This window comes from Neopelma chrysocephalum, unplaced genomic scaffold, assembly GCF_003984885.1.
Source record: "Neopelma chrysocephalum unplaced genomic scaffold, ASM398488v2 Primary Assembly neopelma1_24, whole genome shotgun sequence".
NCBI classification, from domain to species: Eukaryota; Metazoa; Chordata; class Aves; order Passeriformes; family Pipridae; genus Neopelma; species Neopelma chrysocephalum.
In genome coordinates this window covers 4,572,674-4,585,483 of record NW_020897693.1, presented here as the reverse complement: position 1 = coordinate 4,585,483, position 12,810 = coordinate 4,572,674, and the positions used below count along the sequence as shown (strand labels likewise).

The 12,810-nt window shown below is 38.4% G+C and overlaps 1 protein-coding gene across 7 annotated transcripts in view; it reads left to right on the top strand.

Moving 5' to 3' along the window:
- TUB (tubby bipartite transcription factor) overlaps nucleotides 1–12,771 on the top strand; it is a 159,517-nt gene extending 146,746 nt beyond the window's left edge. For 5 of the 7 annotated variants that reach the window (XM_027700720.1, XM_027700736.1, XM_027700744.1 and 2 more), the window contains one exon: nucleotides 319–12,734. In XM_027700720.1, coding sequence (XP_027556521.1) covers nucleotides 319–452 — 134 coding nt within the window. In that variant the 3' untranslated portion in view covers nucleotides 453–12,734. Of the gene's footprint in view, nucleotides 1–318 lie in introns of all 7 variants that reach the window. The other 2 variants (XM_027700710.1, XM_027700729.1) reach the window with 2 other exon arrangements.
- Nucleotides 12,772–12,810: the final 39 nt, after the last annotated feature.

The window sequence follows — 12,810 nt, the reverse complement described above, 5'->3', positions numbered from 1 at the left end:
TAGATCTGTAAAAGAGGTTTGAACATTCTATAAAGAAGCCATTTTCTCTCTCTGTGCTTGCAAAAAACACTTTTTATCTGTGTCCTTCTTTTAACAGTAACAAATCTTGCAACCCTCGATCACTCAAGCTATCCTTGCTTCTCCCTCTGCTATCAGCACACCCACTTGCATGAATAAGTGTTGGGAAGTTTCATGAGTGAGCACGTTTTGTTTGTGTTTCGTTGAACTGGGCCAGAGGATGATGTTGAATGCATACTGATTTAGTAAGGACTGCAAACAAAAATAATGCTCTGTCACCTTTTATGACCTTTCTTGCAGCTGACTATATAGTGATGCAGTTTGGCCGCGTGGCTGAGGATGTGTTCACCATGGACTACAACTACCCAATGTGTGCACTACAAGCCTTTGCAATTGCCCTTTCCAGTTTTGACAGCAAGCTGGCTTGTGAGTAAAGGGGCGTGGGTGAGCATCCTCTCAAAGGAAGCAGTTTGCCATATGATTCCCAATTCCTGCTGGTGTCACTTGTGGTCCATAATAAAAAGGTCAGGGAAAATGCAGTTGTGGAGGACTACTCTATTGCTGAAGAGAAAGTAAAAGGAATCTTCTAAAAATTCAGGACATTCAGGAAATTATATTTTCCTTTTTTTTTTTTTTTCCTGTCATATTTTTCTGGAAGTGACATCAAGGTTTTGTAAATAGAAGTTCTATCTCATGTCCCTGGTTATGTTATGGATACGTGCCATGATGTACTGTACCATGGCTCTAGTGGCACCATTACATTGGTGTCTTTTTTAAATCCAGAAAGGGCGTGAACGCTCGAAAAGTTCCTTTTTACATGTAAGAATTGTTCTGAGGCTGCAATCATACCTCAAGGTTGCATTCCTACATCGACTAATCAGAGCTTCACATCATCCAGCGTTAAAGAAAGATCAGAAAAAAAGATGCACTTTTTTTTGATTGTGCAAGGATCTCGTGTAGTATAAAGCCAAGTCTGAAGGTTGTAAACCTATACTGGACTGAACTTGATGCATTGCTATTGTACATGTAGTAGGGCATGATGAATTTTAATTGCGGTAGGAGGAAATGGAGAAGTAGAAAGCACAAAACAATGTTGCACAAGTCACTTGAATTCTAAGCTGTTGTTATGTTTTAACATCTACATGCTTTTTAATTTGTTTCAAATGAAAATGTATTTGAAGTACAGAAAAGGGAAAGGGAAACATCTAGATGCCAAGAAAGCAAAACTTATGTTGAATTTGGCATTTTGTGTGCTGGGAATTTATATCCTTGTATTTCTCTGGTAATTCAAACACATATTTTGTATGAAGTGATATAAACAGTTGGATAAAGGCTCTCTGCAGCAAATCTTATTATTTTGAACAGGCTGTGTAAAGCTGAGGAAGGTAAATGGAAATATTTTATTAAATTTGTCTGGCCTTTTGAGCTTTTACAATTTGTTGATTGCATTTTTGAACTTTCAGCGACAACCACTTTTCATATTTATTTCCCATTGTAAGAATGCTTGAAATCGATTGAAACTGTGTATGTTGTTCTCTGATGTAAATGTGCCAGCTACTGAGCTAAATCCTTCTAGGCAAATCTAGTGCATACTGCATACAAATGAGACACTGGCAGGACACAGAATACCTTAAAATAGTGTGGAATTTTTGTTTCCTTTTTTCTGATTTATCTGGAATATATAAAAAAATACCATTTCAAAACACAGGCAAAGAAAAAACATTCTATTATCTTTTCTCCTGAACATCTCAAAAGCCCAGAGCTGCAACTGAAAGCACATTGTAAAACACTTTTAAAAATAACGGTCTTTCTGCCATTGTTCTGTACAATGTTATCCATAATGGCACACAAAGTAATAGAATTTATATGTAGTTCATCAGAAGGGTATTGAAATGTGAGTCAAGTGAAGAAGTTGTAGCGTTTTATACTGTGTGGATTCAGGTCCTCCTTTTTACTCCTTATAGACTCTTGCATTGCACAACCAAAGATTATGTAATGCAAAAATGAGATCAAATCATTGTATCATAGTTGCCAGTTCCTTTTTGGCTATAAGGGACAGTCCACAAGGCTCTCCTTAAGATTGTGCCATTTAGACTGTATAATTTCAACTAATAAAAAAATATACTCTCTTCTTCACCTTTGCCTTCAGATCTCCTTCCCAGTATACAGACAAGGAAATTTCATGGAAGAGATGAAAATAGGTGATTGCCAGTATTTTTTTATAATCTTTTAAACAATCTATGGGGAAGAGTCTGCTGGCTTTGAACAGTGTTTTGTCGATGGACTCAGCCTGTCAAATATTATCTTCAGTTAACAGGAAGTTCTGCCTTTTTTTTCAAATCTTTTTCCAAGAAGCCTTTCCATGCAATGGTACAAAATGAAAAGACAGCTTTTGTTAGAGAGAAATGAGCAGTCAGTTCCCTCAATGAATGACCAAAGTGTTGAGTCATGAGCTGCAGTCTGATCCTTAGGCTTTGCACTTGGATGTTTTTCTCTGTAGCTGGTGGTTTCCCACCATTTCACATCCCAATCTGTCATCTCACTTTAAATTTAAACAGTGAAGGCCCTTAGGCCTTTGCTTACCTCAGATCAGTCTTTAAAAACTAGCTCCAATGACAAACAGAATTTTTTGTTCAGACTACTGCAGAACCAGTCAAGAATTCCCACTGCTGGGATTTAGGTGTGATGTGGATTTCAAGAACTCTGCAGCACGGGAATGGTTGAATCTGCATGGCTTTAATTCTGTGCCTTGCCAGTCATACTCTTTCTTTAAAGCCTGAGAAAGTGGCACCTGACATAGTTTTCTGCTTCCCTCTATGCACAGCACTGTGTCAAAGGAACTAAGTGTCTTATGGTGCAAATACACAATCTGCTGGCTTTTGTAGTGGAGTTGGTTTAGGAAGGGTTATTTTTAACGCAGATTGTAACAATGGTCTGACTCACATCATGACCCCACTGGGAATTGGCATGAAAGGAAGCTCATGTGCAGTGAACTCCTGCACAAGGGTGAGAATGAGGGGCTGGGGAAAGGCAGAGAGTTCAGCTTCTTGGGATAGTTTTGCTGCCAGCACATTGTGTAACTTCACTCTCACTGCATGTTCTTCCCAGCCAGGTATTTTTTTTAACCTGTAACCATGCCAGGAGGAAAGCGGTGACTCAAATTCCCATCATCTTAACAGAATTGTTCAAGGCCATCAGCCAATGAGCTGCTGAGGAAAAAACTCCCCACCATAAATTGAGGTCACTAGGGGGGGATGTTAACCTGGGACTAAAGAATGAGGAGCTCTCATTAAATCTGGTCCAGTTAGAATAGGATTTGTTCCTAGTGGCCTTTGCCAAAACCCTGATTCCTCACTGTTGTTGAGCAAGGTACTGGGTTCTTTTGATTCACCTGACCTTCACCATCTGCTCTGGAAGCAGGTACTTTTAATTTAAAACTATATTATTTCTGATGGGCATTTTCTGGTGAACGTCTCTACTGCATGCCAATGCAAGGTGATATCACAAGTTTTCCAGCACATCTCTAAATTTTGTTCTCCTAACATGGTAAAGTCTTAGCATAGAGTCATACCTGAAATACTGTCCTCACAAAGTTAGATTTTCTTCCACAACAGTAATAAAATCTTGGTACCAGTAAGTATTTTCAGAGATTTATGCATACTAAAGTAACCAAGGTGTAGTTAGTGGCACACTCATATTAATAACTTCTGCTGGCCCTGCATGTCAGTGTGCAACAGGGCATAACCTTGTTTACTCAGTGTGACAAAGAATATAATGGCCCTGAGCTGTGTATTTACTTCACATAGTCCTAGTGAGTGTCTGGATACAGTAGATTTAATATTATTTAAAATCCCAATATTGATGATTTTTTGCATCTGCTGTTGATTTTGGCAGAGCTGTAAACAAATTCCTTGCCTGAATTGCTCATAGGCAAATACTGCATGCTTTAATGAGAGTTCTTAATCTAACTTGTCACTCTGTTTACATCAAACAGTTTCTTCCTGGCCCTTTATCTAATTTGCTTCATCTCTGATGTTCTGTTCCTTCTCATTCTCTTCACAATTCTTTTATCTGTTCTTTAAGGATGTGCAACTCAAAAGTGTTTGACAATATTGCTCAGTGATCTCTCCACAGATGAATAATGCCTTTGGTGCACATTCAGTGATGCTCCTACAATAGAAGCCTTATCAGAGGGATGAATTTGGCCCTTTGGCTTTTCAGTAGAGTAAATTAACACATTAAAAGGTAGCAGATAAAAAAGCTTGCCTAAAATTTAATCAGAATTTTTCTCAGTAAACATTCAGTAACTGGAGTTTCCAAACCATTGGTTGCAAATCAATGAGCAGAGCTGTCCACAAACCCAGAGGCAGGCTGTTAGATTCCCTTTGTAGTGCTGCCTCATTTTTCCTTTTTTCAAAAGGTTGAAAGTGATTTTGTGAGCTGAAGTGTGTTGGTTGCCTATAATAGAGTTTGTTTTTTAGAAGCTAGACATCACTCTGCTCCTTTTGTAGGATAATATATGGCACATAAAATAGTAATGTTACAAATTCTGATGCTAAGAAATCTGTGAGAATGGTTTTGTAATAATTACTGGGCAAATCTCTGGCTATTCAAGTTCCTTACAATAGTGCTGGAGTTCCCAGCTGGCTGTCCTCATGAGGTACTACAACTGAAGGAGCTGTAGTGAAAAGGGCTCTGTAATAAAATCTGGTGGCTGCACAATCGAAAAACATTATTGTGGAGTCAAATGACACCACTGAGTTTTATCAGTCATGGTGAACCAATGCCATCAATTCAAACTTTGAGGTTTTGCTCCCTTATAATGAACAAAGGAGGGATTTTAAACAAGCAGAGACACCACTGAGTCCCTAAAAGTATTGAGTGTTAGACCTGCTTTTCTGCTATAAAAATCTTACCCCTACCTGAGAGCTACCCATTAAAAAAGAAGGAAATCAATCCAGTCCTTAGTATGGAAAATCACTCCCAGTTCTTGTATCTTACATTTTTGCAGATTTTATTATTAATTTTTTAATTTATTAGTGATTTTGCATAGGATGCAACGAGGACTGGGAAAAAAGTGTTCTTGCCCTGAAGGAATGATGAGTTTAGACCACTATTGCAATATTTTGTCTTTGTTTATTTTAATAGGACAGAACAGAGGGTTACCTGGTGTTCCTGGCAGGGAAAGTTTCTCCTAACGTGTGGCAGATATCAGAGGAAAGACTTTGGTTTGGGTTTGATCCTGTGGCATCTTAACTATCTGCCCCATTGCTCTCCTAAAACATCATTTGCCAGACTTTCCTGCTTTTAGAGAAGCATGTGCTCACAAGTAAATAACTTTGCTTGGCAATTAAGGACAGCACAGCAGTCACCTTTATTAGAATTATGGCCTGATAACTCAGATTTCTCAGAAGGCCTCATTTTGATTACTAGAATAAAATAGTTTTATACACATAAGTCTTGCAATAGAATTAATTTAACTGTAGGTGCAAGCTTCTCTTGTACGTTCTACTTAATGAAAACAGATTTCTGTTGCTCCTCGTGTACGAAAAGTACCTTCCAGGGTTCTGCTCTGCAAGTGTTTGAAATTAATTATGTAGACACTTTTCAGTTCTTTTTGTTGCTCACCAAGGAACTAAGAAAAGAATTTGCACAACTCTCGCAGTGCTTTGGTATTTTGCTATGAACTATAGCTCAGTAGCTGATACTCACAAATGCCTGTTTATTGGATGAAAATGCATTAAAACTTATTTTGTATGTTGTATTTTATTTAACTGCCTAGAAATTATAGATTCCCCTTTTTCAGTAAGGGTGTGTTTATCCATACTTCACTGATGACAAGACTTGAATTAACTGGCTTTCTTGAAACTGTTTAATGGAACCAGTACTCTGGTTTGCTAGATGGCTTTAGGAAGAGGATGCCATTCAGGAAAATTATGCTTACATTTTTGAGAAAAAAACACTTTCCTATTCATGTTATAATTGGATTACACAATAACATTGGAAGCTTTTCATGGTTTTATTTAAGTCTGCATTGGCAGTTTGAAAATTACTCTGGCAAAAGCTTGTTAAGCACATGAACTGGAACGAAGTCCTACTCGAGAGTAGGAAGTAGTACCTAGCAAGTACCAGTGAATACTCATGCATCTCTTTTGGTGCTTGGGTGCAAAAAAAGCCCTGAAGAATCCAAATCTGTGTTAAAATCAGCCTAGTCTTTCAGGTTGTCCAACAGCTGATAGAACACAGGCCTGGGGATCAGGTCACCTGGCTGGTAATCCCAACTGACTGTCTGACTTTGTGCAAATCTTGGAACGTCTTTGTGCCTCCATTCCAATAAGTTGAATGGAAATACTAGTTTTTAGCCTGCCTACGTCTGTCTCTTATCTTCTGAGAGGTTTCTCAGGAATATTTTGAGGCTGGTTGATGACAATTGGTGTTGCCATGCTCAGAACCCTATTAGTGCTCACCGAAGGAACCTCAGTAAAAATATGAAGTTTTCTGCTATCTGTGTAGAAACTGAATAGCTAAACAATCTCTTAGGATAAAATCATGATGCTGTTGAATTCTATGGAAATCTTGTCAATGATTTCAGTGAGGCTTCAGTTTTTCTACCTTGTGTCATTTTTAGTTACTGGAAGTGCAGAAAAACAGTAGGACAAACCACCTGATACATGTTACCTTTTCACAGCAATGTGTTGTTGGTTGTGTTTTACTTTGCAGCATCAGTTGTTTCAAAATTATTATTCCTGAACATGTTGCAGAGGTTCAGTTAATGCAACCACCTATTTATGCTTTTATGGAGCAAGCCAAGACACTTGGCGATTGTGCTGCAAATTGCATTTTTGTGCTGTTGTTCGTTTGTTTTTTTCACTTGGATGTGACTCAGTTGTTCAAAAATGTTTTTACTGCAGACTTTGACTCTGTCACGCACATCTAATTTAAAAACAATGAGTCTCATGATTTATGACTACTTTTATACTGAAATGGGATGTTTACAATGCAATGTTTCTCACATTTCACCCTGTATCTGTGGCTTCCTACTGAGGCTATCCCAGTTGGCACAATGCCATTAGAAGTGTCAGTAATTTATAAAGTGAACTCTCTCAAAGTACCAGAATGCAATTAAAAAACATTTTTATAAATCTTAACATTAAAATCTAGCTGATTTTAATGCTTACAGATTGCGTGAAATTTCAAGGAGATTATTTGTTCAAAATTTTCTTTCCTTAAGCTTGTTTTGAAGTTTGAGCTCTCATTTATGATGTAAGCTTCTGATCCTGCAGCTTCATCTGAGCAAGCCAAACAGAGCTTGGCCTGTGCAGATTGCCAGGCTTTGACTGCAGGAATCTGTCAGTGTGATGAGGAACACAGTAAGTGATGAGATTTCTGAAGTCCTAACAAGAGTGCTCTTCCTAATTCTCTTAGGCACTCTTGAACATCACGTAAGAAATCACATACCTTTCCTATGTTGACTCACCAAATAATAGCAGGAGTATTTTCATTCCATTTGAATTTTAAAATTTTTTTTAAAGGCTATGCCAACTGTCTAGGTAAGTGTAACCTTAACAACATTTAGTCTTGATGTCTTGGAAAACTATATCATAAGATCACTTATTTTGCCAGTGCAGAAAATCTCATCATTACACAAAACCAGAGTATGTTGTGTGGCAGTGGGCTTTGGGCACTGCTCACAGGATAATTAAGCTTGGAAAAGACCTCCAAGATCATCAAGTCCAACCTTTGAGGTCCTATTAAGTTTAGTGTTCAAACAAGTTTGTGAGCTCTGGCACCTTATAACAGGAGGTCTTCATTCCAGTCTGAGACAGGTGAAGATAACCCAATTATTACCATCCTGTTCTCTTCCCTAGGGAGAATCTCCTGTCCTTGCTGGCTAGATGTAGAACTGTATTGATCCTGATGTGTCTTTAAACATTACAGCATTTTTTAGCTATTTTAAAAATGTTTTCAAAGATGTGGTTTAAGTTCAAATAAAATAGTCTTTGAAGTAGTTATAGGTGTACCAAGTTGATTTAGTTGAGAGGCAGCTGCCTTTTCCAGCCATTTCCTCAGTTGTTGTATGAGCAGTGCTTGATAGTCCTGCTGGAAAAAACATAACATAGCTATTATAATATGCTTTCCTTGGGTTTTGCCTTATGATTCTGCTGTTTTGTGCACCTCTGCATTTATTTCTGAAGGGCAGTACTTCCAGTGCTAAACACAAATAGAGCAGTGTTTTCTAATAAAGTCTCTGCCTCATTTTCTGCTGTGGAGATTTACATGTGGAGATTTGGTATTTGATACTAAAAATATAAACTTTTCATCCAAGAAAAAAACCAGAATTTCTAGGCAAAGTCACTGACACTTAGTGCTATGTGCCTGGATTGACAGAGGGCTTATTTTTGCCAACCAGGAATCCTATTACTGGCAGAGTAGTGTGTGCATGAAACATCCTACGATACCCTGTTGCATACTACATCTGGGACACAGTGTGAGGGCCTGGTCTAAAGATACAGCCCTCTCTCACCTAAATGGCACAATGTTCCTTTCTGGGGGGCTTTCCATTGATACCTTTATGCTTGTTGCACTATCTTCCATCTTGGGGCCAATCTGTGATAAATATCAGCCTTAACAAATGTCCCCAAACTAAAAACAGCACTTTGGAAAGATGCTAGTAAAGCCTCACATAAGTCTGGGAGCAGCAGGTGAGTATTATTATACACAGTTCTCATTCGGCAATTGAAGCTGCACTGTAATCAAGTTTCATGCAAATTAATTTATGAAGATGGCCCAGAACAAACACGAGGGTGCTGTGCAAGTGTCAGGAACTGAGAAGTTGCTCTGCAAAAACTTTAATCAAGTCCACTGAGTTTTCCTAAGTAAAGAAAAAAACCCCAACAATGGGGCTCTATTTCATTTCTAACTGTATTTATTTGTAGTTTCAGTGTTTTATAATGTAGGTTAAAAAGATAGAATTTCTGTGTTCTGTTAATTCTAACTTCTGGGTTAAGTAGGACTGCATCAGTGATGTGTACTCCTAAAAGATTTGTGGCAGTGTCATCTCAAAAAGCTGATTGTGGAATATGGCTCTTAAACTATGGTAAACTCTCAAGAGTTACTGAATTCAGTGACACCATGACAAGGTTTTTTGTTGGATTTCTTTTCTTTAGAAAGGAATCACCCCCAACCCCTGTTTTTGAAAGCACTGGTTATTCTGTCTTTTGGACCTCATTGCACAAGTCCATGAGGATGGATTCCTATTTGGTATCACTTCAAATACTTTTTTGAAGGTGGTAGCTGCTTTTCAGCTGCTTAGTAATCTATGTTACTGCAATTGCCTTGTTTTGTTCTCAGCTTCCCAATTTCCACCCCACCCCCCCCCACTATAACTTTCTCTCCTTTCAAAGATGTACAGGTTTTTCCATATGGGGACACTCCAGAACACTAAGTCAGTAAAACCTCTATAAAGTCAATGTCTGTGAACTAAAGTGTGTTAAATCCCTGTGTATATGTTCCCATTTTGAAATAAGGTGGCCTTCAGTTCAGGTTGTGTAATCCTCCACCCGGGTATTCATCACATTGTGCAGTTCAAGGTCGTTGGTGAATTTTAAAGTGCTGAACAGGTTTCTGACCAAGATATTGGAGAACATATGTAAAGGGATTCACCCTTCTGTACTCTCAGGGTGGCACTTAGGACTTAAGAGTGCCGCATTCCTAACAGTTGGCTCCTTGAATTGCGCCTGCCAAGCTCATCACCTGCACCCCTGAGGCCACGTTTCTGAAGTCCTCTTTTCCTACTGCAGTAGTTTTCAGCACTCCCTGATTTATTGCCACCTGTATGGTGAATTTAAGCTTCCTGACAACAGTGTACTTTCTTCTTGGGTTTTTGTGGATGTCGGGGTCTGGGGACTGTATGCTCAAAGCAGCTGCTTTACCAGTATAGCAGAGCTTGATGCTAGGGGCATGATGTAAATGATGCCAGTATAGCTAGGTTTATTTTTAGAGTGCCCATCAGAGGTATGCTTGTTTGTCAGAAAATAATCTTCCTTTCTCTTTTTCTTCTTCATTTATATCTGCCTGGATCTGGAGGATGACAGCCCCTCTTAGCATTCATGCAAGCAGCCACCATATCAGAAAAACACACACAACGGGTTTATTACGGACGGGTTTATCACTAAGCAGTGCAACTCTTACATGCTTACTGTCACCCTGCCCTGTAACAGTGCATGTTTTTCCCTGTGTGCTGTTCCCTACCTTGTGTGTCTGTCACCAGTCAGAGGACACAGCTGCAAAGATGTGCATGGAAGCTTAGCAAAGAAAATGCTGAACCGAAGCCATTAAAATACAGTTCTCCCAATACTGAAGAAAGAGCTCCTCCTGAAGGCAAAAATTGGGACCTGTGGTTCTTTAAGTTATTTGAAGTTTCCATGTGTTTGCATTGCATATAAGAAGATAACACCTTTTTATTATACTTGCACTATTTTGAGCCCTAAGCCCAGAAAAAGGCATCACAGAATCCAAGGAACGCAGTTACAGAGAAGCAAACCAAAGTGCAAACAAGCTCCATTTACAGATGAGGAGGAACTCCAGTGTGCAGACGAGGCAATAGGATGTGCTGGGGAATGACAGTAGGGTGATTTTTTGCTGGAGAATTGGCCACACCGCTTGGCATCGCTTAGAGTGAGTCATGGATTTCAGTGTTGGTTGATACACTATGATGGTCACTGCCTGTGGTGTGTTATGTTGGTAAGAACTCTGCCCATACCACGTGTTTCTCTCCTAAACAGCCTGATTTATGTGCATATCTCTTCATGATGACACTTTCACCCATTTATTTCTATTTCAGGCCTAATCCCAAGCCTGCTGGTGTAACTGAACATTTCTTTCTAACTTCTCTTGTGTCTCCATAATGTCACATTTCCGTGTCTCTCCCACAGTCCTGATGTCTTCTTGTCTGTCTTTGTTTAAAAGTGGGCTTAGATGGATTGCAAAAATTGGGCATTACTGGCATGAATACTTCAGGAAGTTGGATTTGGAAAGGAGGGCAAAGTTGGCTCTTACACACATCCCATGAAGACTTGTTGACTCTCAAAGGGGGATCTAGAATGTCTATTGGTGAAAAAGTTGACCTTTTCCATTAGAACGTGCTGTTAAATTCTGTGATGTCATTACTGCAACTAAACAGGGCATTTAGAAAAACAAAATGCTGCCCATGATTTAGGGGATAAAATAGTGGATAACTGAACCTGCACAAGAATTAGCAAATCACAGAGGGAGCTTCTCTAAGAAACAAGGTCTGTAAGAAACAAACCTTTTACAGTGGCTTACTGAAAAACATGGATGAAAAAGACAAATATTGGGGGTTTATTAATTTTATTAGTAGTATCTTAAAAGTATAAAAATCTTTTCTTGTGATTGAAACTAACAGTTTATTTCAAATTAAAATCCTGTGCTTGCGGAAAGGAAAATCAGGTCCTCTGGCAGTTATAAACCATAAAGGGGGCATCCCTACATGTCCAGTACAGCTGGATTCTCAGTATTAGGGGTGGGCTGGGCTTAATTTATGACTTTCCCAATGTGTTCCAGAGGTAGATGTGCAAATATTTGTGCTGTGCACACACACACATATAAATATGGATATAGTCTTAAAAAAACTTCTTTGGTGGTATTAGTCTTCTTTCCCTCTGTTCACAGTGACACATAAACCATTATATTAATTTGCCTTGGTGTTAATTATTTCAAAATCTCTCTAAAAGAGTCAAATATTTGAAACTTCTTCTATAACAATTTTGAACAAGTGATTTTTTTTTTCTATTAAAAAGATTAAAGAAAGTTCTCTCTCATGCTTTCCATGTAAGTGTCTGTACCTATTACAGAGAGCCATCTGCTCTTCCTTTGAGGTGGCTTTTCAGTGGGATTGATCCATGCAGTGAGTCAACTTCTACCCTGTGATTACAAGACTGGGGCTTTTGTTTCTCCTTTTTGAACAATTTCTTATATTCGACAGCAAGAAACAAGGGGAAAAGTGTCTGTGGAGGATGTTTTGTAATTCGTTGCACCTTTAGGAAATATCTCAGAAACTCAATAGTTTTGAGGTGGTTCATTTCTGAGAGTTCCTAGTAGACGTGGAGCTGGTTTTGTACTTTCCAACATCATCTTCATCCAACTCATGGCAGTCTGAAATATCCAGTGTTTGGGAGCAGCTGAAGAAATACCCATTTTAGAATGTGTTGTGACTATATCTGCCTGTAAAGAAAAATAGCCTTTGTTTCTGACATGTTTACTTAAACTTCAAGAAGTACAAAATGTGCTACATAAATGTTTCTACCCCCAGAAAATGAAAAAGCAGTTTAATTAGGGGGGGTTTATTTTTTTTTATTCCCACAGTAAACATTTTCTTATTCATTTCTTTGCCTTTCTTAAATAAACCAATGTTATACTGTAGAATTTGGATATGTTAAAGTCTAGATTTCCTTTATATTCTATGCGGTTTAAAGAGTGGAATATATCAAAATTGACAAAAAATGACTTAATTGTGAGAACTAATATTTAACCAGACATGTTTTGTCATAGTGGCTGTAACACCTTATGCTTGTTTGCACACAAGACTGTCTTGGCCTGTTTCGACTATTCAGGCATCTCCTTTTTGTTCAGACCTATAGAGACTTTTAGATAAACCTGCGAGAATGTGCTTTTACAAATTAAATTTTTTAAAGAAACTCTTTGTTATTCTGGAGTAAATGTATTTATTTACCAGTATGTGCAACGACTGATTTTTGTACTTTCACATAATTT